This window comes from Oryx dammah, unplaced genomic scaffold (assembly GCF_014754425.2).
Source record: "Oryx dammah isolate SB20612 unplaced genomic scaffold, SCBI_Odam_1.1 HiC_scaffold_15, whole genome shotgun sequence".
NCBI classification, from domain to species: Eukaryota; Metazoa; Chordata; class Mammalia; order Artiodactyla; family Bovidae; genus Oryx; species Oryx dammah.
The window spans coordinates 7,770,630-7,794,423 of record NW_024070199.1 but is presented as its reverse complement, the minus strand read 5'-3'; the positions used below and the strand labels follow the sequence as shown (position 1 = coordinate 7,794,423).

General features: G+C 36.9%; 1 protein-coding gene across 1 annotated transcript in view; it reads left to right on the top strand.

Annotated features, from left to right (window-relative positions):
• TMEM135 (transmembrane protein 135) overlaps positions 1-23,794 on the top strand; it is a 265,707-nt gene that overhangs the window by 49,310 nt on the left and 192,603 nt on the right. The window contains exon 4 of the mRNA XM_040255497.1: positions 11,936-11,969. Within this exon, the coding sequence (XP_040111431.1) occupies positions 11,936-11,969 (34 nt within the window). The remainder of the gene's footprint in view (positions 1-11,935; positions 11,970-23,794) is intronic.

The following is a 23,794-nucleotide window of genomic DNA, read 5'->3' as shown; positions in this document are numbered from 1 at the left end:
GAGTCTTCTCCAACACCACAGTTCAAAAGCATCAGTTCTTCAGCGCTCAGCTTTCTTCACAGTTCAACTCTCACATCCATACGTGACTACTGGAAAAACCATACCTTTGACTAATCGGACCTTTGTTGGCAAAGTAATGTCTCTGCTTTTTAATGTGCTGTCTAGGTTGGTCATAACTTTTCTTCCAAGGAGCAAGTGTCTTTTAATTTCTTGGCTGCAGTCACCATCTGCAGTGATTTTGGAGCCCCAGAAAATAAAGTGTGTCACTGTTTACATTTTTTCCTCATCTATTTGCCATGAAGTGATGGGAGCAGATGCCATGATCTTAGTTTTCTGAATATTTGAGTTTTAAGCCAACTTTTTCACGCTCCTCTTTCACTTTCATCAAGAGGCTCTTTAGTTCTTCGCTTTCTACCATAAGGGTGATGTCATCTGCATATCTGAGGTTACTGATATTTCTCCCGGCAATCTTGATTGCAGCCTGTGCTCCTTCCAGCCCAGCGTTTCTCATGGTGTACTCGGCACAAAAGTTAAATAAACAGGGTGACAATATATAGCTTTGATGTACTCCTTTTCCTATTTGGAACCAGTCTGTTGTTTCATGTCCAGTTCTAACTGTTGCTTCCTGACCTGCATACAGATTTCTCAAGAGGCAGATCAGGTAGTCTGGTATTCCTCTCTTTAAGATTTTTCCAGTTTATTGTGATCCACACAGTCAAAGGCTTTGGCATCGTCAATAAAGCAGAAGTAGATATTTTTCTGGAACTCTCTTGTTTTTTGCTGATCCAACCGACATTGGCAATTTGATCTCTGGCTCCTCTGCATTTTCTAAATCCAGATTGAACATCTGGAAGTTCATGATTCATGTACTGTTGAAGCCTGGCTTGGAGAATTTTGGGCATTAGGTTACTAGTGTATGAGATGAGTACAATTACCCTCATGGGATAAATCCCCCGTTTGTTGAAAACTACCAATCTATATCGTTACTGAGTTTTTTGTCTAGTTTTATTATTTGCTGAGAGAAAGGTATTAAAATCGCCCTTCTGTCGTTCTGGATTTGTCTGGTTCTCACTTTAATGCTGTCAGTTTGGTGTATACACATTTATGGTTGTCATTTCTTCAATGATAAATTGAACTTGTTATCAATATAAGATGTATTTCTATAGCTCAGATAATTCCCTTTGCTCTGAATTCTGTTTTATTTAGTATTGCTATAACCACTCCAGCTGGGTCGTAGTGTTTGCATTATATTGAATTTCTTTCCAGTTAATTTCAAATCCCTTCATTTTATATTTGAAATGTGATTTTTGTATATAGCATGTAATTGGGCATGGATTTTTATTTTTTAATTTTTTAAAATTTTGTATTTAAAAATTAAGTAGTTATTTTTTGGCCAAGCCACGTGACTTGGGGGATTGTCGTTTCCCTGACTTGGTATTGAACCTTAGCCCGTTGCAGTGAAAGCGAAATCCTTACCACTCAACTGCCAAGGAATTCCCTCATCTTGGTGTTTTAAATCTATTTTTGCTAATTTTTATCTTTTAATTAGATTAATTAGTCCATTAACATTTGGTATGTTACTGTGACGTGACTAGATTAGATCCACTGTTTTATCACTATTTTTCTTTCTCTGTTCCTTTTCCTGCGTTCTTTTCCATTATTTGAATTTTTTTTTTTTTTTAGATGGTGACACTATGTGTTACTTTTTAAAAAGTGTCCTCCACTCCCTTTTTAAAATTACTATATTTTGGGGGGAGGAGTTTTAGGTTCAAAGCAAAATTAAAGGGGAAGTATAATGATTTTTCATATATCCTGATCTGTACACATGGATGTGATGTGCTGTACTTAGTTGCTCAGTTCACAGCCAACTCTTTGTGACCCCATGGACTGTAGCCCACTAGGCTCCTCTGTCCGTGGAGATTCTCCAAGCAAGAATACTGGAATGGGTTGCCATGCCCTTCTCCAGGGGATCTTCCTAACCCATGGTTTGAACCGATGTCTCTCACACTGCAGGTGGATTCTTTATTGTCTGAACCACAAGGAAAACCCAAGAATACCGGAGTGGGTAGCCTATCCCTTATAGCCTCCCTAATTATCAGTATCACCCAACAGAGTGGTAACATTTGTTACAATTGATGTACCTGCATAGACGTGTCATTATCACTCCAAATCTATAATTTACATTAGGGTTCTTGGTTTTGTACATTGATGAATTTGGACAAATGTATAAGGACACATATAGACCATTATAGTATCTTGCAGAGGAATTTCACTGTCTTAAAAATCCTCTGTGCTTGCTTATTAATCCCTCTCTCCCCTTAACCCCTAGTAACCACTAATTTTTTAACTGTGTCCATAGTTTTATCTTTTCTAGAATGTTGTATAGTTGGAATCATACAGTATGTTGGCTTTTCAGATTAACATCTTTTACTTAGTGATATGCAGTTAAGTGTCCTCCATTCTTTTCATGGCTTGATGGGTCATTTCTTTTTGGAACTGAATAACATTACATGGTCTGGATGTACCAGTTTATTTATCCATTGACCTACTGACAGACATCTTGATGGCTTCCAAGTTCTGGTAATTATGGATAAAGCTGCTGTAAACCTTCAGGTGCAGGTTTTTATGTGGACAAAAATTTTCAACTCCTTTGGAAGATTACTAAGGGTTGTGATTGCTGGATCATATACTAAGAGTTGTTTAATTTTGTATGAAACTGCCTACTGTTTTCCAGAGGGTCTGGGCCATTTTGTATCCTCACTATTCCTGTTGTTCCATGTCTTCACCAGCATTTAGTATTATCTGAATTTTGGCCTTCCTAATATGTGTGTGGTAGTATCGAATTGTTGTTTTAATTTGCATTTCCTTGATAATATATGTATGTTATGAGACATTTCTTCATGCTTATTTGCTTTAATCTCTATGTATATATATATTTAAAGTAGGTTTCTTGTATTTGACATATAATTGGGTTATATTTTAGATCAGCTTTGACAATCTGTCTTTTAACTGTCATTCAGAGTAATTGGTGCAGTGATAAAGAATCCACCTGCCAATGCAGGAGACCCAAGAGATGTGGATTGGATCCCTAGGTCAGGAAGATCCCCTGGAGTATGAAATGGCAACCCACTCCAATATTCTTGCCTGGAAGATTCCATGGACAGAGGAGACAGGCAGGCTATCGTCAGTGGGGTTGCAGAGTCAGACAGGACTGGGCATGCACATAGCTAGCAAAGTGATTATTGATATAGTTGGATTGATTTCTACCATATTTGTTACTGTTTTTTCTTTGTTGCCTTTGTTCTTTGTTCTGATTTTTATCTTTCAGTCTTATTCTGCCTTTGTGGTTTTAATTGAATGTTTTATGTATTGGATTGGCAAAAACTTTCATTCAGATTTTTCAATAAGATGTGATAGTCAAGCTCCTGGAGGTAAGACTCACAAAAGTGTGGGCCCCTCTTACGACCAATACCTGTGGAATTTTTAACTCCCAGACTTTGCCTCCCTCTGTTTATCCTAACTTCCCACACTGAACCCCCTGCTATATATCAGTTACAGTGCAGATTGTCCTCTCTTGACTCATTTCCTCAGAAGTTTCAGCTTGTGAGTTTGTGCTCTGTTATGGTCTTATTCTCTGTATCTGCTTGCAGTTTCTGCATTTTAGGGGGCAGCAGTTTGCAGTGTGACCTTACTTCTCTTGTGGAAGTTGACTTTTGAGCTTTTTACTTGGTTTTAGGACCAAGTGATCACTTTCAAGTTCCTTACTTATAAACTGGAAACTGGAAGAAGAATTTTTTTTTAAGAATTTCATTTTTATGTATTTATTTCTTTTTAAATTTTTCCAAAAAGTCAAACTCTTTTTTGAAGAGCAACATTTACTTAAATACCATGATAGTACCAAAATAAAATTGTGTTATTGATATTAAAAGCTATAACTCCTTAATACATAAAGAGGTTTCCTGGAAATAGTTTATTTCCTATTCTCCTTTTATATTTGACAGTAAACTATTTTTTAAGTTTTCTGTTTTTATTTATTTAAGTGAGCTATTGCACTAGTATTTTATTCACAGACACTAGGAATTCATAGAAAATTTGTCCTAAATTATGACTTGTTCTAAATATTAGTTGGAGTGGATTTACTCTGTTTGAGACCTGAGTAGATTTTGAGGAGGCTTCCCTGGTGGCTCAGATGGTAAAGCGTCTGCTTGTGATTCAGGAGACCTGAGTTCAATCCCTGGATTGGGAAGATCCCCTGGAGAAGGAAATGGCAGCCCACTGCAGTACTCTTGCCTGAAAAATCGAATGGATGGAGGAGCCTGGTAGCCTACAGTCCCTTGGGTCGCAAAGAGTCAGACATGACTGAGCGACTTCTCTCTCTCTCTCTAGAATTTTAACTTCTTTATGAGTATTATCCCATGGTTTCTGAAGAAAAAAATGATCCTTACCTTGATGTGATTGTTTAGTAGTTGAACTTTTTGTGACAGGTGTTGATTTAGTTCTGTTCTTTATTAGATGATGCAATTAAAAAACCTGGAAATAGCTCTAAGTTCTTTTTTTTTTTTTAAAGTGTTGTGTATATATATGTACATCAAGCACAAAAGGTTTGGGATCTAATTAAAAACTTTATAATTAAATTTTATAATATTGGTCAGAAGCTAGTGACTTTTTAAAATGCAGGTTTAAAAAACTTTTGGCTTTAACAATAAAACATAGAAAAGCAAATCTTTTAGCTTTGTTTCTTTATAAGTTGTTATATAGTGTATCTTACTTTAAGAAGTCTGGTCTCTGTTTATCTGAAATTGTGCAAAAGTTAACAAGTGGTCTTACTTGCTTTGAAAACATTTTTTATTTAGCAACAAATTTTTCTTAAGATCTCATTAAACATTAAGATACCTGAGTAACCTACTCAGATTACTGAGTAGAATCTGGTAGAAAAGTAATCTACCGGAGTTTTTAAAACTAAGATACACTATAAAACAACTTATAAAGGTATAAAGCTAAAAGATTTGCTTTTCTATGTTTTATATAAGTAATTTACAAAGGTTGAAGATAGGTGTATTTCAAAATTATTACATCTAGCCCCAAATGAAACATATTAATATTATAACATTTAAGGAAGAGGAATTTATAATTATGCCTTTAGTTCCCAAAGAAAGTCAATGATATGTTGTTGGAGGTGGCCAGTAGGCAGCTTGAAGTGTGAATCTAGATTCAGGAAAAGCATGGTAGTTATATAAATAAAATTGGAGGTTTCCTCCTGTAGGTGATTGCTGAAGCTATTGGAGATTAGAGTCTCAAAGCTCAGAATAGGAAGCCTGAGGTTAGAAGTTGGGAAATAGCAACATTTAAGGAATTAGTTTTGAACCAATTTTTAAATTAATTGATCAGTTATTAGTTCATCCTTTTAAAAGTAAACATCAGTAATATATTAGAAAGGATAGAAGAAAAAGAATGTGGAGGATTAACAGTTTTTTTTCCAAATTAGCAAATCACGATAATTTAAATTTTTAAATCTCTGAAGCTCTATTCAATAATGAAATCTTTACTAAAGTTATATGCTTTGTACTCAATTGTATAATCACCTTTTTAAAAAAAACATTTAATGAGGTACAAACATACAACATGGTTATATACACACATATGTATGATGGATATATATGTGTGTGTGTGTGTGTATGTGTGTGTGTGTGTTGTAGGTATAGATATATTAGTGAAAATCTATCTGTATTTGTGAATATGTTTTTATCTATATTGGTTTAAATTTATTTCCTCACAACTTTTTTCTCCCTCTCTCCAGCTCATCTATCCTTTTATTCATCCACCCATCCACCCATCCATCCATCCACCCATCCATCCATCCATCTGTCCATCTTTCTCAGTCTCCTTCCATCTACAGAATTAAACATGCTTTGCCAGCTAGTTTCTAACACCTTGTAAGAGGGCAGCTTACTTAAATCTTAATCGCATCACTATGGGGTTCTGCGAAAGCTTTGAAGTTGTTTCCAGGGTTGCTTAAAAAATCTGTGCCACAAAGAACTGTGATCTTAGTAACTCAGCAGGAAGCTTTGGTAACATCTAGTTTATCCCTAGGTGGGCTGTTAAGAACTAGTCTTCTCTTTCTTTTTCTAGGAAGTGCTTTGATTGTGGTTCAGAAAGGAGTTGTTCTGATGGATTTTGTTTTGTAGAGTTGTTGTGGATTTGCTTTGATATTTAGTATTAGTTTAGTAAGTTAAAACTGCAGGGTGCTCAAACAAGGACATGGATTAAAGTATCAAAAATTGGGTATTTATTCTAAGCATATTCATGGTTTAAGTTGTTAAATTACACTGTTGTAATTACGAAACTCCTAAGCAGATGTGACCAAAAGGAATCAACTATGTACTATGTGGGTAAAAGAATACCTATAAACTGGCTTATAAATTCTTGGTGTCTTCAAGTTTCAGTGTCTTGTTCACAGGAAGAAAATGAGATTACCTGGCAGTCTTCTGAAAAGCTTACCTCTCTATTATCCACTGTATACCATAGAATATAATTATGGGATATTTCTCTAGTCTAGAAGTTTGTCTTACCCATTCCTCTACCTTAAAGAAGTATTTTATACTGTTCTGAAATATTTTGACAAATGAAATTCTATTTTATTTTGAAAGACTTTCTGAAATGATTAAATAAAATATCTTGGTAAGCTTAGTGTTTAGGAACATTCACTTTGTTTTTCTTTAATCTCTAATTTCTCCTTATCCATTGAACACAGACATATTTTATATGTACATATAAATATTTAGAAGTTACACTATTCCTACTGTATTCCCTAGTGACCTTAGTTATGAAATGTGTTACGTACAGTGTCATTCAGAAGTTTGAGAAAGTTAACTAAAAAATATTTACACTAAAGTTTCCAGAAAATAAAAAGCATTATTGTCCATCTAATTAGACAAAATAATGTCATTAGAAGATAATCCTAGAAATTTCAGTAGAATGTGAGGATACCTTTTGTTCTACTGAGATGTTAAGAAAATTTAATTACTTTAATATTTCCCTGTAAGGAATAGTGATGATTGCGCAGTTCTCACAACAGTGGTTCTTAATGTGTTTTTAGACAGTACCCCTTGATGTACACACCCACTTACATTTTTAATGGAAGTTTAAAAGATTCACCTCCTTTCCCCATCCAAAAAAAAAAAGCTTATCTGTGGTTGAAAGAAATACGTGACTAACTTTAGGCTGCTTATTCACCGAGTTTCACCAGTCTTCTAATCTAGTGATCAGATTAGAAGAATGGAAGTATTTGTGTATCGGAGCCTCCTGTGAAGTTTAAAAAGTTCTTGTTCTCCTTGGCCCCAGCCCTTCCTCTAGGCTCACTTTTTTTCTAATTGACATCTCCCCTCCTTCCCCATCACTGTTGCAGCCGTGTCTTAATGTGTAACTTGGTTTCCAGAGAGAATTTACTCTTTAGGAAGGGAGTGACTTGTCTGTCTTCAGACTTAGGCTAGGTACAGTCAAGTGTTAAAAAATAAAATGATATTTAATCAACTTATCCATTTCCTGTAATACTGACCATCTCTGGAGAAGTGATAAAATAAATTACTGTTCTGATATTATAATCTGCCAAATAAAATACTGTCTTCTCATTCTTGAGGCTGTTAGCTTTGGGTTGGAATTCAGATGAAGCTGAGGAGGAGGTGATCTTCCTCATTATTTGGAAATGGTGAATTGAAACTTGGGGCTTCCCAGGTGGCTCAGTGGGTAAAGAATCTGCCTGCCAATGCAGGAGATGTGGGTTGGATCCCTGGATCGGGAAGATCCCCTGAAGAAGGAAATGACAAAACGATACAGTATCTTTGCCTGGGAAATCTCATGGACAGAGGCCTGGTTGGCTACAGTTTATGGGTTGAAAAGTGTTGGATGAGACTGAGCAACTGAACAACAACAACACATTGAAGCTTGAGACCGTAATAGTCTAATACTATTAGTACTAGAATAGTACTACTACTACTAATAATTATAATTATCTATAATAATTGTATATAATAATAATAATAATAATAGTACTACTACTGCTAATAGTAGTACTCTAATAGCAACACATCCTTGGCTTTTTACTGATATTTGGACACGACTGAGCGACTTCACTTTCACTTTTCACTCATGCATTGGAGAAGGAAATGGCAGCCCACTCCAGTGTTCTTGCCTGGAGAACCCCAGAGATGGGGGAGCCTGGCGGGCTGCCGTCTCTGGGGTCGCACAGAGTCGGACACAACTGAAGTGACTTAGCAGCAGCAGCAGACTGTGTCAAGACTTTGTTTATCCTCGCTGCACAGAAGCCTGCTGCTGCTGCTGCTGCTGCTAAGTCGCTTCAGTTGTGTCTGACTTTGTGTGACCCCATAGACGGCAGCCCACCAGGCTCCCCCGTCCCTGAGATTCTCCAGGCAAGAACACTGGAGTGGGTTGCCATTTCCTTCTCCAATGCATGAAAATGAAAAGTGAAAGTGAAGTTGCTCAGTCGTGTCCAACTCTTCGAGACCCCATGGACTGCAGCCCACCAGGCTCCTCCATCCATGGGATTTTCCAGGCAAGAATACTGGAGTGGGTTGCCATTGCCTTCTCCACAGAAGCCTGCTAGGATACCATATTAAACAAATCAGTAAATTTTAGAATTGAAAGATAACTTAGTAAAGATTTTCTACTGTAGAAACAGTAACTTGGAAAGAATGTGAAACTTGAGTCAGAAGAATTTGCTTTTTGCTGCCTTCATATTTTTAAATAAACCACTTCTCTGATTCTTGGTTTTTAATAGAGTGAGGATGATAGTGTCTGCTTTATACTTTGTATAACTACTGAGAGTATAAAATCTGATTTCAAAATATTAATTATACTGTGTAAATTATTAAATTTTATACAAATAGATCATGTTTTTGCTTGCTAATAAATTAGTGTCTTTAGTCAGTCCTCCCTCTGTCTAGTGACTATCTTTTGTGATTATATTTCTAAAATATATGTCTATAATGTATTCCTTCTTGTAAGACTGGATTCCTAGTAACACTTTGCTTAGTAATTCTACCCTTTGTTTAGTGTCTGTTAGATGCCAGGTACTATTGCAGGTCTGTGAAAATGTGACGGTTAAACAAGATCATCTTTGTTCAGTAGAGATAAACAGTTATAGATGGAAGCTAGTGATGATTCTAGAGTTGGGTTACTGTTATTATCAGAGACAGAATGAAATTAGTGGAACAAATGTTTTCGAAGATAGCATCATATATTAGTTCACTTCATTGTTGTTGTTGTTCAGTCACTCAGTCGTGTCTTTGTGACCCCATGGACTGCAGCACGCCAGACTTCCCTGTCCTTCACCATCTCCCGGAGCTTGCTCAAACTCATGTCCATCTCATCGGTGATGCCATCCAACCATCTCATCCTCTGTCGTCCCCTTCTCCTCCTGTCTTCAATCCTTCCCAGCATGAGGGTCTTCTCTAATGAATCAGCTCTTCACATCAGGTTGCCAAAGTATTGGAGTTTCAGCTTTAGCATCAGTCCTTCCAATGAACATTCAGGACTGATTTCCTTTAGGGTTAACTGGTTGGATCTCCTTGCAGTCCAAGGGACTGTCAAAAAGAGTTTTCTCTCTACCACAGCTCAAAAGCATCAGTTCTTCGGCACTTAGCCTTCTATATGGTCCAACTGTCACATCCATACATGACTTCTGGAAAAACCATAGCTTTTACTAGTTGGACCTTTGTTGGCAAAGTAATGTTTCTGCTTTTTAATACATTGTCTAGGTTTGTCATGGCTTTTCTTTCAAGGAGCAAGTGTCTTTTTACTTCATAGTGAAATGTATTTTGGGACACTACCACTGAAATTACAGAAATATTTTTACTTTGGTTTTGTAATGAAGAATACTATTTTTTTTTGTTCATATATAACCAGCAATTGAAAAGAACAAGTAAATCCTTGAGGAGCGTTTAGCTTTTCCATGTATGTGTGACTCTTAGATGATGATGTTACCCTGATTTTCCTTGATATGATTTATTTAAAATAAGTAGTATTGGAACATCTTTGACTTAGAATTTGGTAGGAACTAAAGATTGGTAAGGATTAGTAAGAACAATTTCAATTGGTATGTATAAATCATAGAAAAGAAGACTTAAAAGGGACCTTACAGAGATCATCTTATCACTGATTTTGAAATTCAGTTTTAGAGGAGCAGTGGAATTCTGTTGTTCTGCTAAGGTACATTAGGACCTGCTGAAGAGGGACATTACTGGAGGCATGGCCCAGTGGGTATGCCTAGGGCGCCTCCCCGTTTCAACCATGATGGACCCAAAGTTATGTTTTATATATTAGTGACAAATATAAGTTTTTTTCTTTAAATAGTTTTTATATTTAAAAATATAAGTTAGATAACTAGTTTTCTCATTTTAATGACAAAACTAGAGTACCAGAGAAAGTTAACTGGAACCTTGATTTCTTAACTTCGCTTCAGCATTATTCAATTATATCATACTGCCTCCATATGGCTTTAGTAAATTGAAAATCCTGTTAAGCCATTTTAAGTGATGAACAATCAAGGTTTTGTATGACTGGATCTGACATCAAGAAGATTGATTGATGATGTTAATATCATGATCTAGCATGATATTTAAATGAAAGTGATTTGATAGTCTTACTTTTTTATGTTACAAAGTGATTGTTTCTTTGAGTACTAAAAATGTTCATTATTGAAACTCAGATGTATTTCTATGATTTTTAGAGTTTATTTGAGCCCTGACCTTGAATGCTTTAAGTATTAAAGACCTCTTTATTAGAGGGATGTGCTTCATTTATGGTCTCTGTGCAGTGTAAGGTAAAGTTATAAGGGCATAAAATTGTCCTTATCTTTGAGTTTCTAGGTGAATTCTCATTAAGTAAGAGTGAATATGCATTTAGTAAATATATAGTTTCTCTGTAAAGCAAGAGCTTTTATTTGTCCTTTGGTGTTAAAGAGTTCACTTAGTACCTGACTTTTCACTTAGCAATGAAATTAAAACAAGGTGATTTAGTATGATTTGTAACAATATCTAATGAACAGTTGCATTATGTATAAAATGATAGAAGACCTGATTTTTTAAAAATAAATTTGCATTTAGTTAGAATTGTTATGATCTTGACTTCTTGGCAAGATGAATTTGCTGGGATTTCATTAAGCTTAGAATTCTCTAACATAAAGATAGACTAATAGCAAATTGTACCTCTCTTCCTATTAAAAATAATAAAGTGTCAGTAACTTAAAAAATCGAGATGTAATTGACATGTATTTAACACTGTATTAGTTAATTTTGTTAGATATATGATCTTTACAATAAGTCTAATGAAAAATTACTAGTCAATAGTAATTTTTTTTTAAAGAAATGTTAGAGCTTTGACTTGATTTTTTACATTCTTTAAAAGATTTTGGCTGTGCTGGTTTCTGTTGTGGCATGTGGGCCTTCTCTAGTTGCAGCGTGCAGGCTCCTCTCTTGTTGAGTGTGTGGGCTGTCTAGCTGTGGTGTGTGGTCCCAGTAGCCGTGGCATATGGGCTCAGTAGTCATGGTCCGTGGGCTTAGTTGCCCTGCAGCATGTGGGATGTTAGTTCCCTGACCAGGGATCGAACCCACATTGCCTGTATTGGAAGGTGGATTCTACCAGTAGGCTACTAGGGAAGTCCCAGGCAATAGTAATTTTAAAGAATTCTAATTAATGAGCATTAAACAGAATATTTAATGACTGCCAAACAGAATGACTTGTAGAATTGATTTATACAGTTAACTATTACAGTACTAAAAACTTAGTTCTGCATAATCTACCCCTTTCCCACTACTCCTGAGAAATGATTTGGTAGATTTCTAAAAAAAGTGATGCGAAGTGATTATTAAGTCAAATTTGTGCTTAATCTCACTCTCTGTCTTCTTAAAATTACTTGCAGGAGAGGGCTGCTCACAATTTATATGGCCAATTTGGTAAGTAAATCTTTTTTTTTGCATTTGAGGTTTTCCCATGCATTTTTTTTTAAACCTTTTGCTTTTTTGAATAAAATTCCCTTTAAAAAAGGAAACGTACTTAAATTTGATAATGTTGTCTGTTTTTGTTTTAAAGGATAGACTTAAATGTTTAAAATAGCTTTGATGCTCTCTGGTTTATTCCTGTTACATGTGACTGAATTGTACTTATTTCAGGAGGAAAATAGATTCACTGCCCTGTGTTTTTCGTGATTCTTTTTTTCTTTTAAGCTTAGGTCTTCATTTTTGGTAGTGTGCATATCTGTATCTGTATCCTCTCTCTGGGTATCTTTAATTTCATTTCATAATCTGCTTCTATTGCTAACTTCTTATGGAACAAATGATTTAAGGATAAGCTTTTATGATGTACAGTTTTCTTGGATTTCAAAATAGCATTGATTCTATTTTTGAATATACTGAATATATTTAATAATATGATGGTCTAGGCTTCCACGGAGAAGGCAATAGCAGCTAAAAATTTTCTTAAGTTTTCAGAATTAAAGTTGTCTTAATACTCTTTGCTGTAGATATATATTCAGGGTATATGATTTTCATTGTCAAGCTCATATTTTAAAAACATATGTGTATTCAAAGCTTTTAAAGTTGTTTCACAGAAATTATAGGCAACAGTGAAAAATTCAATTAAGGAAAGATAAATAATTGTTTACCTAAGGATAGGTTTTTGAGTTCTGTAGCAGAGGAGACTGTAGTTCAGGGTTGTATTTAGCAACTTATTTCAGGGTTAAAATATTTGATTTTTGCTCTATGTAAGTTACTGTGCTATGTGCTAGAAGGCAAGATGAAGACAGTCTTTGTATTTATGGAATTTGCTGTCTAGTGGAAAAGTCACAGTAGAAATAATAATGTTTGAAGAGAACTGAAAGGTGAATTATAGGGTGCGATGGAAACCGTAATGGGAGCGCTAAACTAGTCTAGGTGCTGCTTTCCTTTCTTATTTTGTAAAAAACTTAAAAAATACTACATCTGCATACCCAGAATGGATTTGAGTTTTAATCCATTTGTTTTCCTTTTAGTTGGGCACATGCTTTTTTATATGATCACCTGGTCATACTTTAATACCCAAATACTATATGTATTTATACACTTTTCTTAAATTCTAAGTAAATTTCCACAAACTTTTTGTGTTGCCTGGTTTAGACTGGAAACTCCTGGAGAGAAGATATTTGATTTTGATTGATATAATCAATGTTAGAAGGTGCCCTAAAATACTGTTTTTTTTTTAAGATTAAGCTTTTTATTTTGAAATAATCATAGATTCCTATGCAGTTGTAAGAAATAATAGATCTCATGTACTCTCTATACAGTTTCCCTTAATAGTAGTATCTTACAAAACTATAGTAGATCAAAAGTACGATATTCACATTGATATTTGTTATAGTCAAGATAGAGAACATTTTCTTCATGTTGCTGTTTTGTAGCTACATTTATTGGGTTGGCTAAAAAGTTTTGAGTTTTTCCTAAAATGTTACAGAAAAACCTGAACAAACTTTTTGATCAACCCAGTACTTAACTTACCTCTGACCTTTCCCTCCTGTTGCCCAACCTCTGGCAACCACTAATTTATTCTTTATCTCTATAATTCTTTAGTTTCGATAGTCATTTCAAGAATGTTTTATAAATAGAATTATATGGTACATATTTTTTGTCATTAGCTGTTTTCACTCACCATAATTCTCTGGAGATTGATTCAAGTTGTTGGGCATATCAGTAGTTCATTCCTTTTTATTGCCAAGTAAGTATACCATGGTATGGATGTACTAGTTTATTTAACTGTTCACCTATTGAAGAACATCTGGTTTGCTTCCAGTTTTTGGCTATTACAAATAAAGATGCTAGAAATATTCACATGCAAGTTTTTGTGTGAACAGGAGTTTTAATTTCTCTGGGATAAATGCCCTGGAATACAGTTGCCAGGTTGTATGGTAGCCGAATGGTTAGTTTTTAAAGAAACTGATAAACTGTTTTCCAGACTGGCTGTACTATATTGTTTTGATAGCATTTGCAATCTAGAATAAACCTTTGAATCTCTAGTTCTTTCTAAATGTAAAACTTTTTGTGTGTGGGGAGTAACATTTGTCTGTTAAGTAGATTTGTACTTTTTATGTCCAGATTAATAAATTTCAGTATTAGAAAAGCTTTTCAGAAAGTACAGAATATAGATTGGTCTTTTATCTTTTGTCATCCAAGATCTGTAATTTAAAAATTTAATGAGATCAAAGCCTCACACATGGACTTTGACTGTGTTCAAAGAAATTTGTACATGATATATTGGGATACTAATGAAACAGGGCAAAGACTAATAGAGTTTTGCTAAGAAAATGCACTGGTCATAGCAAACACCCTCTTCCAACAACACAAGAGAAGACTCTACACATGGACATCACCAGATGGTCAACACCGAAATCAGATTGATTATATTCTTTGCAGCCAAAGATGGAGAAGCTGTATACAGTCAACAAAAACAAGACCAGGAGCTGACTGTGGCTCAGATCATGAACTCCTTATTACCAAATTCAGACTTAAATTGAAGAAAGTAGGGAAAACCGCTAGACCATTCAGGTATGACCTAAATCAAATCCCTTATGATTATACAGTGGAAGTGAGAAATAGATTTAAGGGCCTAGATCTGATAGATAGAGTGCCTGATGAACTATGGAATGAGGTTCGTGACATTGTACAGGAGACAGGGATCAAGACCATCCCCATGGAAAAGACATGCAGAAAAGCAAAATGGCTGTCTGAGGAGGCCTTACAAATAGCTGTGAAAAGAAGAGAGGCAAAAAGCCAAGGAGAAAAGGACAGATATAAGCATCTGAATGCAGAGTTCCAAAGAATAGCAAGAAGAGATAAGAAAGCCTTCTTCAGTGATCAATGCAAAGAAATAGAGGAAAAGAACAAAATGGGAAAGACTAGAGATCTCTTCAAGAAAATTAGAGATACCAAGGGAACATTTCATGCAAAGATGGGCTCGATAAAGGACAGAGAAGGTATGGACCTAACAGAAGCGGAAGATATTAAGAAGAGGTGGCAAGAATACACAGAAGAACTGTACAAAAAGATAGTCACGACCCGGATAATCACGATGGTGTGATCACTCATCTAGAGCCAGACATCCTGGAATGTGAAGTCAAGTGGGCCTTAGAAAGCATCACTATGAACAAAGCTAGTGGAGGTGATGGAATTTCAGTTGAGCTGTTTGAAATCCTGAAAGATGATGCTGTGAAAGTGCTGCACTCAATATGCCAGCAAATTTGGAAAACTCAGCAGTGGCCACAGGACTGGAAAAGGTCAGTTTTCATTCCAGTCCCAAAGAAAGGCAATGCCAAAGAATGCTCAAACTACTGCACAATTGCACTCATCTCACAGGCTAGTAAAGTAATGCTCAAAATTCTCCAAGCCAGGCTTCAGCAATACATGAACCGTGAACTTCCAGATGTTCAAGCTCGTTTTAGAAAAGGCAGAGGAAGCAGAGATCAAATTGCCAACATCTGCTGGATCGTGGAAAAAGCAAGAGAGTTCCAGAAAAACATCTATTTCTGCTCTATTGACTATGCCAAAGCCTTTGACTATGTGGATCACAGTAAACTGTGGAAAATTCTGAAAGAGATGGGAATACCAGACCACCTAACCTGCCTCTTGAGAAATCTGTATGCAGGTCAGGAAGCAACAGTTAGAACTGGACATGGAACAACAGACTGGTTCCAAGTAGGAAAAGGAGTGTGTCAAGGCTGTATATTGTCACCCTGCTTATTTAACTTCTGTGCAGAGTACATCTTGAGAAATGCTGGACTGGAAGAAACACAAGCTGGAATCAAGATTGCCGGGAGAAATATCAATAACCTCAGATATGCAGATGACACCACCCTTATGGCAGAAAGTGAAGAGGAACTAAAAAGCTTGTTGATGCTAGTGAAAGTGGAGAGTGAAAAAGTTGGCTTAAAGTTCAACATTCAGAAAACGAAGATCATGGCATCTGGTCCCATCACTTCATGGGAAATAGATGGGGAAACAGTGGAAACACTGTCAGACTTTATTTTTGGGGCTCCAAAATCACTGCAGATGGTGACTGCAGCCATGAAATTAAAAGACGCTTACTCCTCGGAAGGAAAGTTATGACCAACCTAGATAGCATATTCAAAGGCAGAGACATTACTTTTCCGACTAAGGTCCGTCAGTGGTCATGTATGGATGTGAGAGTTGGACTGTGAAGAAGGCTGAGCGCCAAAGAATTGATGCTTTTGAACTGTGGTGTTGGAGAAGACTCTTGACAGTCCCTTGGACTGCAGGGAGATCCAACCAGTCCATTCTGAAGGAGATCAGCCCTGGGATTTCTTTGGAAGGACTGATGCTAAAGCTGAAACTCCAGTACTTTGGCCACCTTATGCGAAGAGTTGACTCATGGGAAAAGACTGTGATGCTGGGAGGGATTGGGGGCAGGAGGAGAAGAGAACGACAGAGAATGAGATGGCTGGATGGCATCACGGACTCGATGGACGTGAGTCTGAGTGAACTCCGGGAGTTGGTGATGGACAGGGAGGCCTGGCGTGCTGCGATTCATGGGGTCGCAAAGAGTCGGACACGACTCAGTGACTGAACTGAACTGAAGGATAGTGTTAGTATCTTCATCTTCTTTCATCTTCATCTCCCCTTCCTCTAAATAGAGCCTTTTATTTTTACTATTGCTATGTAACTATTATTTAAGGAAGAGGTTGATTAGTGTGGAATAGGTAAGAAATATTTTCAGAGCCTGAATTTATCCTTAAGAAATAACTGAATTCTAGAACTCTATTATATTGCTCACTAGACTGAGTTGAGATTTTAACATGAATGACAAAATTTCTAAATGTTGGGAGCTTTTATTTTAAGAAAGTTATTTATTGTATTTAGGTTTGTATTTCTGAATTAGAAAGTAGAGAAAAACATGAAGAAGAAAGTAAAAGTTATCTGTAATTTTACCATGAAGTAACTGCTAACATTTTATTTATTATTTTATCCCCTTCCCTTTCCTCCAATGTCCCTACATAAATACACATAGATGCATATTCACATTACACATTATATACCCAATAAAAAATTGGGGGCATATTGTTTTGTGACGTCTTTTGTTACCATGCCATATAGTTTTGGTAGCTCATAGTATTAAATAACCATTCTTTGGAGAGAATAATTATAACTTTTCACCTAATTCTTGGTTATATTCTCATTACATTGAGTTGGTTTTGTACATATACACATATACCCACTAAAATGTTGGGTGACAGTAAATTACTATTTGGTTAGTGTTAATGTCATTTTGTTAGTTTTGGCTGCAGCAGTTATACATTCCTTAATTATTTTGATCAGAAAGTTTCAAAGGCATTGCCATGCCTTTGAATGAATATCTGAGAAAAATATGGAAAACTGGCTTCATAGTATCTTTATCATCTTTGTCTTTATTTTTATCAATGAGCAAATATTTATTGGGTGCAAAGCACTGTCCTGTGTCTTTGGACACAAGTATAAGTCATTCTGGTCTTCCCTGGTAGCTCAGTGGTAAAGAACCTTCCTACCAGTGTAGGAGATACAGGTTCGATCCCTGGGTCAGGAAGATCCCCTGGAGAAGGAAATGGCAACCCACTCCAGTATTCTTGCCTAGGACATTCCACGAAAAGGAGAGCCTGGAAGACTGTAGTCCATGGGATTGCAAAAGAGGCAGACACAATATAGTGACTAAACAAATACCAAAAAATACGTAAGTCATTATTCTGTTCTTGAAAGTAGTTTAGTTGAAGCAATAAGGTTTATCTAGATCTGGATTTAAAATGTTAATGTATTGCTCTGTTTAAAATGGATAAACAACAAGGGCCTGCTGTATAACACATGGAACTCTGCTCAATGTTATGTGGCAGCCTGGATGGGAGGGGAGTTTGGGGGAGAATGGATACATGTATAAAAAGAACTGGTATTGACCTGTAAGCTGTAAAAAATAATTAAAATGATAATTTCAGTTCAGTTCAGTTCAGTCGCTCAGTCGTGTTCGACTCTTTGCGACCCCATGAATCGCAGCATGCCAGGCCTCCCTGTCCATCACCAAGTCCCGGAGTTCACTCAGACTCACGTCCATCAAGTCGGTGATGCCATCCAGCCATTTCATGCTCTGTCGTCCTCTTCTCCTCCTGCCCTCAATCCCTCCCAGCATCAGAGTCTTTTCCAATGAATGAGTCAACTCTTCGCATGAGGTGGCCAAAGTACTGGAGCTTCAGCTTCAGCATCATTCCTTCCAAAGAATCCCAGGGCTGATCTCCTTCAGAATGGACTGGTTGGATCTCCTTGCAGCCCAAGGGACTCTCAAGAGTCTTCTCCAACACCACAGTTCAAAAGCATCAGTTCTTCAGCCCTCAGCCTTCTTCAGAGTCCAACTCACATCCATACATGACCACTGGAAAAACCATAGCCTTGACTAGACGGACCTTTGTTGGCAAAGTAATGTCTCTGCTTTTGAATATGCTATCTAGGTTGGTTGTAAGTTTTCTTCCAAGGAGTAAGCATCTTTTAATTTCATGGCAATGATAGTTTGTTCATCATCAAATATGTGGTTAGACGGTACAGTTTTAAGAACTTTAGGAAAGGGAGTTAGCTTTGCACTGGGGAAATGAGACAGTTTTACTTTATCTTTTTTAAAAAAAATATTTATAGTCTGTGGGTAGTCTGCCTGGCAGGTCTGTAGTGGAGCTAATGGTGACCTCCACCAAGAAGACGTACACCACATGCCTCGCCTCCTAGGTCTGTGGCAGCCAGAGCCCCTGTTCCTGTGGCAGGTCACTGCTGACCTGTCCTCTGCAGGAGACACTCATACATTCAAAGGCAGGTCTGGATGAATCTCTTGTGGAGGTCACTGCTCCATTCCCTGGGTCCTGGTAACCGCAGATAGCCACGGTGATGTGATCACTCACCTAGAGCCAGACATCTTGGAGTGTGAAGTCAAGTGGGCCTTAGGAAGCATCACTACGAACAAAGCTAGTGGAGGTGATGGAATTCCAGCTGAGCTATTTCAAATTCTAAAAGATGATGCTGAGAAAATGCTGCACTCAGTATGCTAGCAAATTTGGAAAACTCAGCAGTGGCTACAGGACTGGAAAAGGTCAGTTTTCATTCCAATCCTAAAGAAGGGCTATGCCAAAGAATATTCAGACATTTGTTCCTTGGAAGAAAAGCTATTACCAACCTAAACAGCATATTAAATAGCAGAGATATTACTTTGCTTACAAAGGTCCATCTAGTCAAAGCTATAATTTTTCCAGCAGTCATGTATGGATATGAGAGTTGGAGCATATAGAAAGCTGAGTGCCGAAGAATTGATGCTTTTGAACTGTGGTGTTGAAGACTATTGAGAGTCCCTTGGACTGCAAGGAGATCCAACCAGTCTATTCTGAACAAGATCAGCCCTGAGTATTCATTGGAAGGACTGATGCTGAAACTGAAGCTCCAATACTTTGGCCACCTGATGTGAAGAGCCACTCATTAGAAAAGACCCTGATGCTGGGAAAGATTGAAGGCAGGAGGAGAAGGGGATGACAGAGGACAAGATGGTTGGACGGCATCACCGACTCGATGGACATGTATTTGAGCAAGTTCCAGGAGATGGTGAAGGATGGAGAGGCTTGGCATGCTGCAGTCCATGGGGTCGTAAAGAGTTGGACATGACTGAGCAACTGAACAGCGACAGCACTTTATATGTTATTTATTTGGCCGCAGTAGGTCTTTGTTGCTGCACGTGAGATCTAGTTCCCCAACTAGGGATTGAGCCCAAGCACCCTGTATGTGGAGCCTGGAGTCCTAGCCACTGGACCCCCAGGAAAGTCCCCAAGAAGGGTCTGTGAATTGCATGGGACCTGAATATTGAAGAAAGGCAAGAAATTGGAGGTAGCTCTATCTTTGACATGTGTCTCTGGTGATCATAAGACAAAGTTCTTGCCTTTCCAATGATTGCTAGGTTGAGGCCAAAATTTAGGGGAAAAAAAAAAGAATAAGTAACATTTGTTTTCTACTCTGTTAGACATAATTGGTAAAATTGGGGTTACCGAAATAAGCAAGGTATAGTTCCTGATTCTGAGGACATTATACTTTGCTAGGGGAGAGAGATGTAAAACCTCCTCTGGTTTTTACCATTGCTGGTTGTCTCAAGGCAGAAAACAGTACAGTGTTTAAACCGTGTAGTTGTGAATATAAATCTTGCTGGTTGCGCTTGTGAACTGTTTTATGTTACATGTTGTAGGGAGTGGGTGAGGAACTATATATTCTAAATAAGAGACGTCTCTATTGATACTTTTGCTTTTATGAGAAGATATTCTCTTGGGCTATTCTTATTATTCATAATATCTGTAAGTAAGCCTGGATAATTCTCAGTTATTAAACCTAAGTGATTTGTAGCTTTAGCTATAAATGTCATAAATTATAATTTAACTAACAGTTTTAAAAATTATGAAGTCTTACAGTTTAATACAGTTTAATGAATACCCATGTGAAAGTCTTTAAGTTCTATGTTAGCAAATTTTGGAAAGAAAAATATAAAATTTTAAAAATTGTAGTTTTTTTCCCCAGATTTTTAGAGTTGATAGAGAATTAGTTGTTAAAGGGCAAAATATAGAGAAGATATACAAAAAAGAATTAAATATATTCTCTGGCTTTTGCCCAAGATATGTCTATAAGATGATAGAAGTGTTTTTGTGAAGGTAATATGCCAGAACCAATTACCCACAAGAATACCAGCTGCTAGGATTCAACTTTGCCACAGTTCGATTTAAAAGAAAATGCATAGAAGTTAGCATTTACATGAGTTCCTTTTATTTAGTTGGTTGTGACGATGACTGAGGATTCCAGTTTTTCAAAACTTATAATTTGCTGCTAACAATTATTTAGGGTGTGATGTCAAATGTAGTTCATTTCTGTTTAGTTTAAATATAATTTATGACATTTACCAATCTTTCTATGTAAGTCTTTTGAAAACTTCTTTCTGCAATTTCCTTTATGCTACCAAGCATTCAATAATGGATACATTTTAAAATTGTAAACATATATCTACAGGCTTGTCTCTAGCACTTGTTTTTTAATTTTAAACATGCAGTGTCTTTGATTAAAACATCTGTATTTGATTTTTCAAACATACGGTTTGAAAATGTTGACTCATATGTTTTCTTGTAAGTCTACTTCAATTTAATTAGATTCAGCAGGTATTTATTATGTATCAGCTATGCTAGGCACGTGAGGGTACAAAAGAAATACAAAGTGGATTGTAAACTAGTTGGAGAAATTTGATAGATGAACTCGAAAAAAAGTAAACTGAAAGTATTAAATTCAAAAAGCAATTATAAATACTTTTTCGAATTGCTCCCCTAAGCCTTCCTTTTTCATCAGAAGACATCAACCATCCATCTAGTTGCTCAGGCCAGAAACTTAGGTGTTTTAACTCTTTTCTTCATCTTTTACTCTTGGTCCAGTCCATTGCAAAATCTTATTCTCCTTGGAAAATATACCCTGCATCTTATAGTGACTCATTACCAACACAGTTATAACTAGAGTCTGAGCCTAAAATCTCTCACCTCAGCTGCCTGAATAGCCTCATTTGTTTACATCTTCCCACTCCTGTCTTCTTATACAGTCTGTTTTCCACATAACAGTTAGAGTCATTGGAAATACAAATTAGAATTTCTTGATCTGCTTAAAATTCAGAAAAACCTTCTCTCCCCACTTCTCACTGCACCCATGTACAATACAAACACCTCACAAAGCTGGTATCTCTCTGACCTCATCTGCTCTTCTTATTCTTTACACTGGATTGTTTTTGTCAGTAGAGTATTTGATGGGTCGCACAGAGTTGGACACGACTGAAGTGACTTAGCAGTAACAGTAGCAGTAGCAATCCTTTATAGCTGCAGCACTTTGGGGGGACAGGGGTGGGGGCTTAGAAATCCCATTTCCCTAAAATATTCTTGGCTAGCACCTTCTCCTTATATGCTTCTTAACCTATTATTCGGAGAAGGCAATGGCAACCCACTCCAGTACTCTTGCCTGGAAAATCTCATGGACGGAGGAGCCTGGAAGGCTGCAGTCCATGGGGTCGCTAGGAGTTGGACACGACCGAGCGACTTCACTTTCACTTTTCACTTTCATGCATTGGAGAAGGAAATGGCAACCCACTCCAGTGTTCTTGCCTGGAGAATCCCAGGGACGGGGGAGCCTGGTGGGCTGCTGTCTATGGGGTCACACAGAGTCAGACACGACTGAAGCGACTTAGCAGCAGCAACCTATTGTTACATCCTAAGATAGTCTTTACTGTTATAGTTAAAGCAGCTTCCCCTCACCTATCTAACTTTTACTCTTTTCTTTTTCATGGCTAAGTAAATTAAATTTTAAAATTTAGAAATTTTCTTATTTGTTTGCTTCATTTTCCCTGCACTGTTTATAAGCTGCTTAACAGCAAGATTTCTTGCTTGTTTACTGACATCCCTAGTATCCACAGTGTTTAGAATATAATATGTGCTTAATGAATAGTTTACTGAATGGATGGAGATTGGGAGCAAATACTCTAGAAAATGGCAAAGATGAGAGAGTGACCCTTATCTTCTAAGTTGGTGAACATATTAATAACATCTATTCTTCTTCTTTCCTTCCGTTAACTTTGAGACCCAAGTTCTTTTAAGCCAACCAAATGACCTTGTTTTCTCAAGGGAAGGTAAACAAAAGAGTAAGTAGATCTGTTATCAACTGATCTCTTGAGCTAGATTCCTTTGTTGGATGGTTTCTTATGAGTACCAGAATTAGGGATGCTATTTTTCTCTGTATTCTTACTCTGATTCTTTAAATCACATTGAGGAATGTGCTTTTGGTGCCCAGTATAACATTTGGTTCATCTTGTGCTCTTATCTTCATTTGGTAGAAGATGAGATACTTTGTTATCCAAGGTGAATAGATTCTTAAAAATTGTCATGGGCCACTTGATCACAAAGGCAGACATAGAGGAGGACTTGTGAGCATGAAAAGGGGAATTATTAGAGACTCCTTCTTATTTTCTTTTATTGAGCAATTTAATTGCTGTTTTAGATCCTTTGGAGGAGGGCATGGTAACCCACTGCAGTATTCTTTCCTGGAGAACCCCACGGACAGAGGAGCCTGGTGCACTCTGGTCAATAGGGTTGCAGAGTCAGACACGACTGAAGTGACTTAGCATGCATGCATTTGAAGATCTGTTGACGCCGTGCTTTTGAGACCTACGTGTGTTCCTTTATGTCCTTCCCATGTATTGCTTTGACTGCCACCTAGTGTGCCAGGATGTTCATCCCTTGATCCCCGGTATGTGCCTTATAATGGCTTCATCGAGATATAAATCACATACCATAAAAGTTATCCCTTTGGAGTGATTTTTAGTACATTCACAGAATTGTGCACCACTAACACCATCTGGTTCGCCTGGTGCATTTTACTTGCTCATTCTTCCAGTGATGGACATCCAGATTACTTCCAACTCCTCAGTGTCACGATCAACATGGTGATAATCATCTTTGTACATGACTCTTTTGTGAATTTCTCTGGATGTGCATGGATAAAAGCTAAGAAGGTGTATTTTTAGATTCGGTACTTTCTGGTAAAAGGACAGAGTAGCGGAATGTGAGAAGTATCATTATTCTAGTAGTTCATTTGAACATAGATTTGTTGGTTCTTTAGGAGATAATTTTGTCTTGTGTTTCTTTGTCCTGTGTTTCTATTTGAATAATTTGATAGTTCATCCT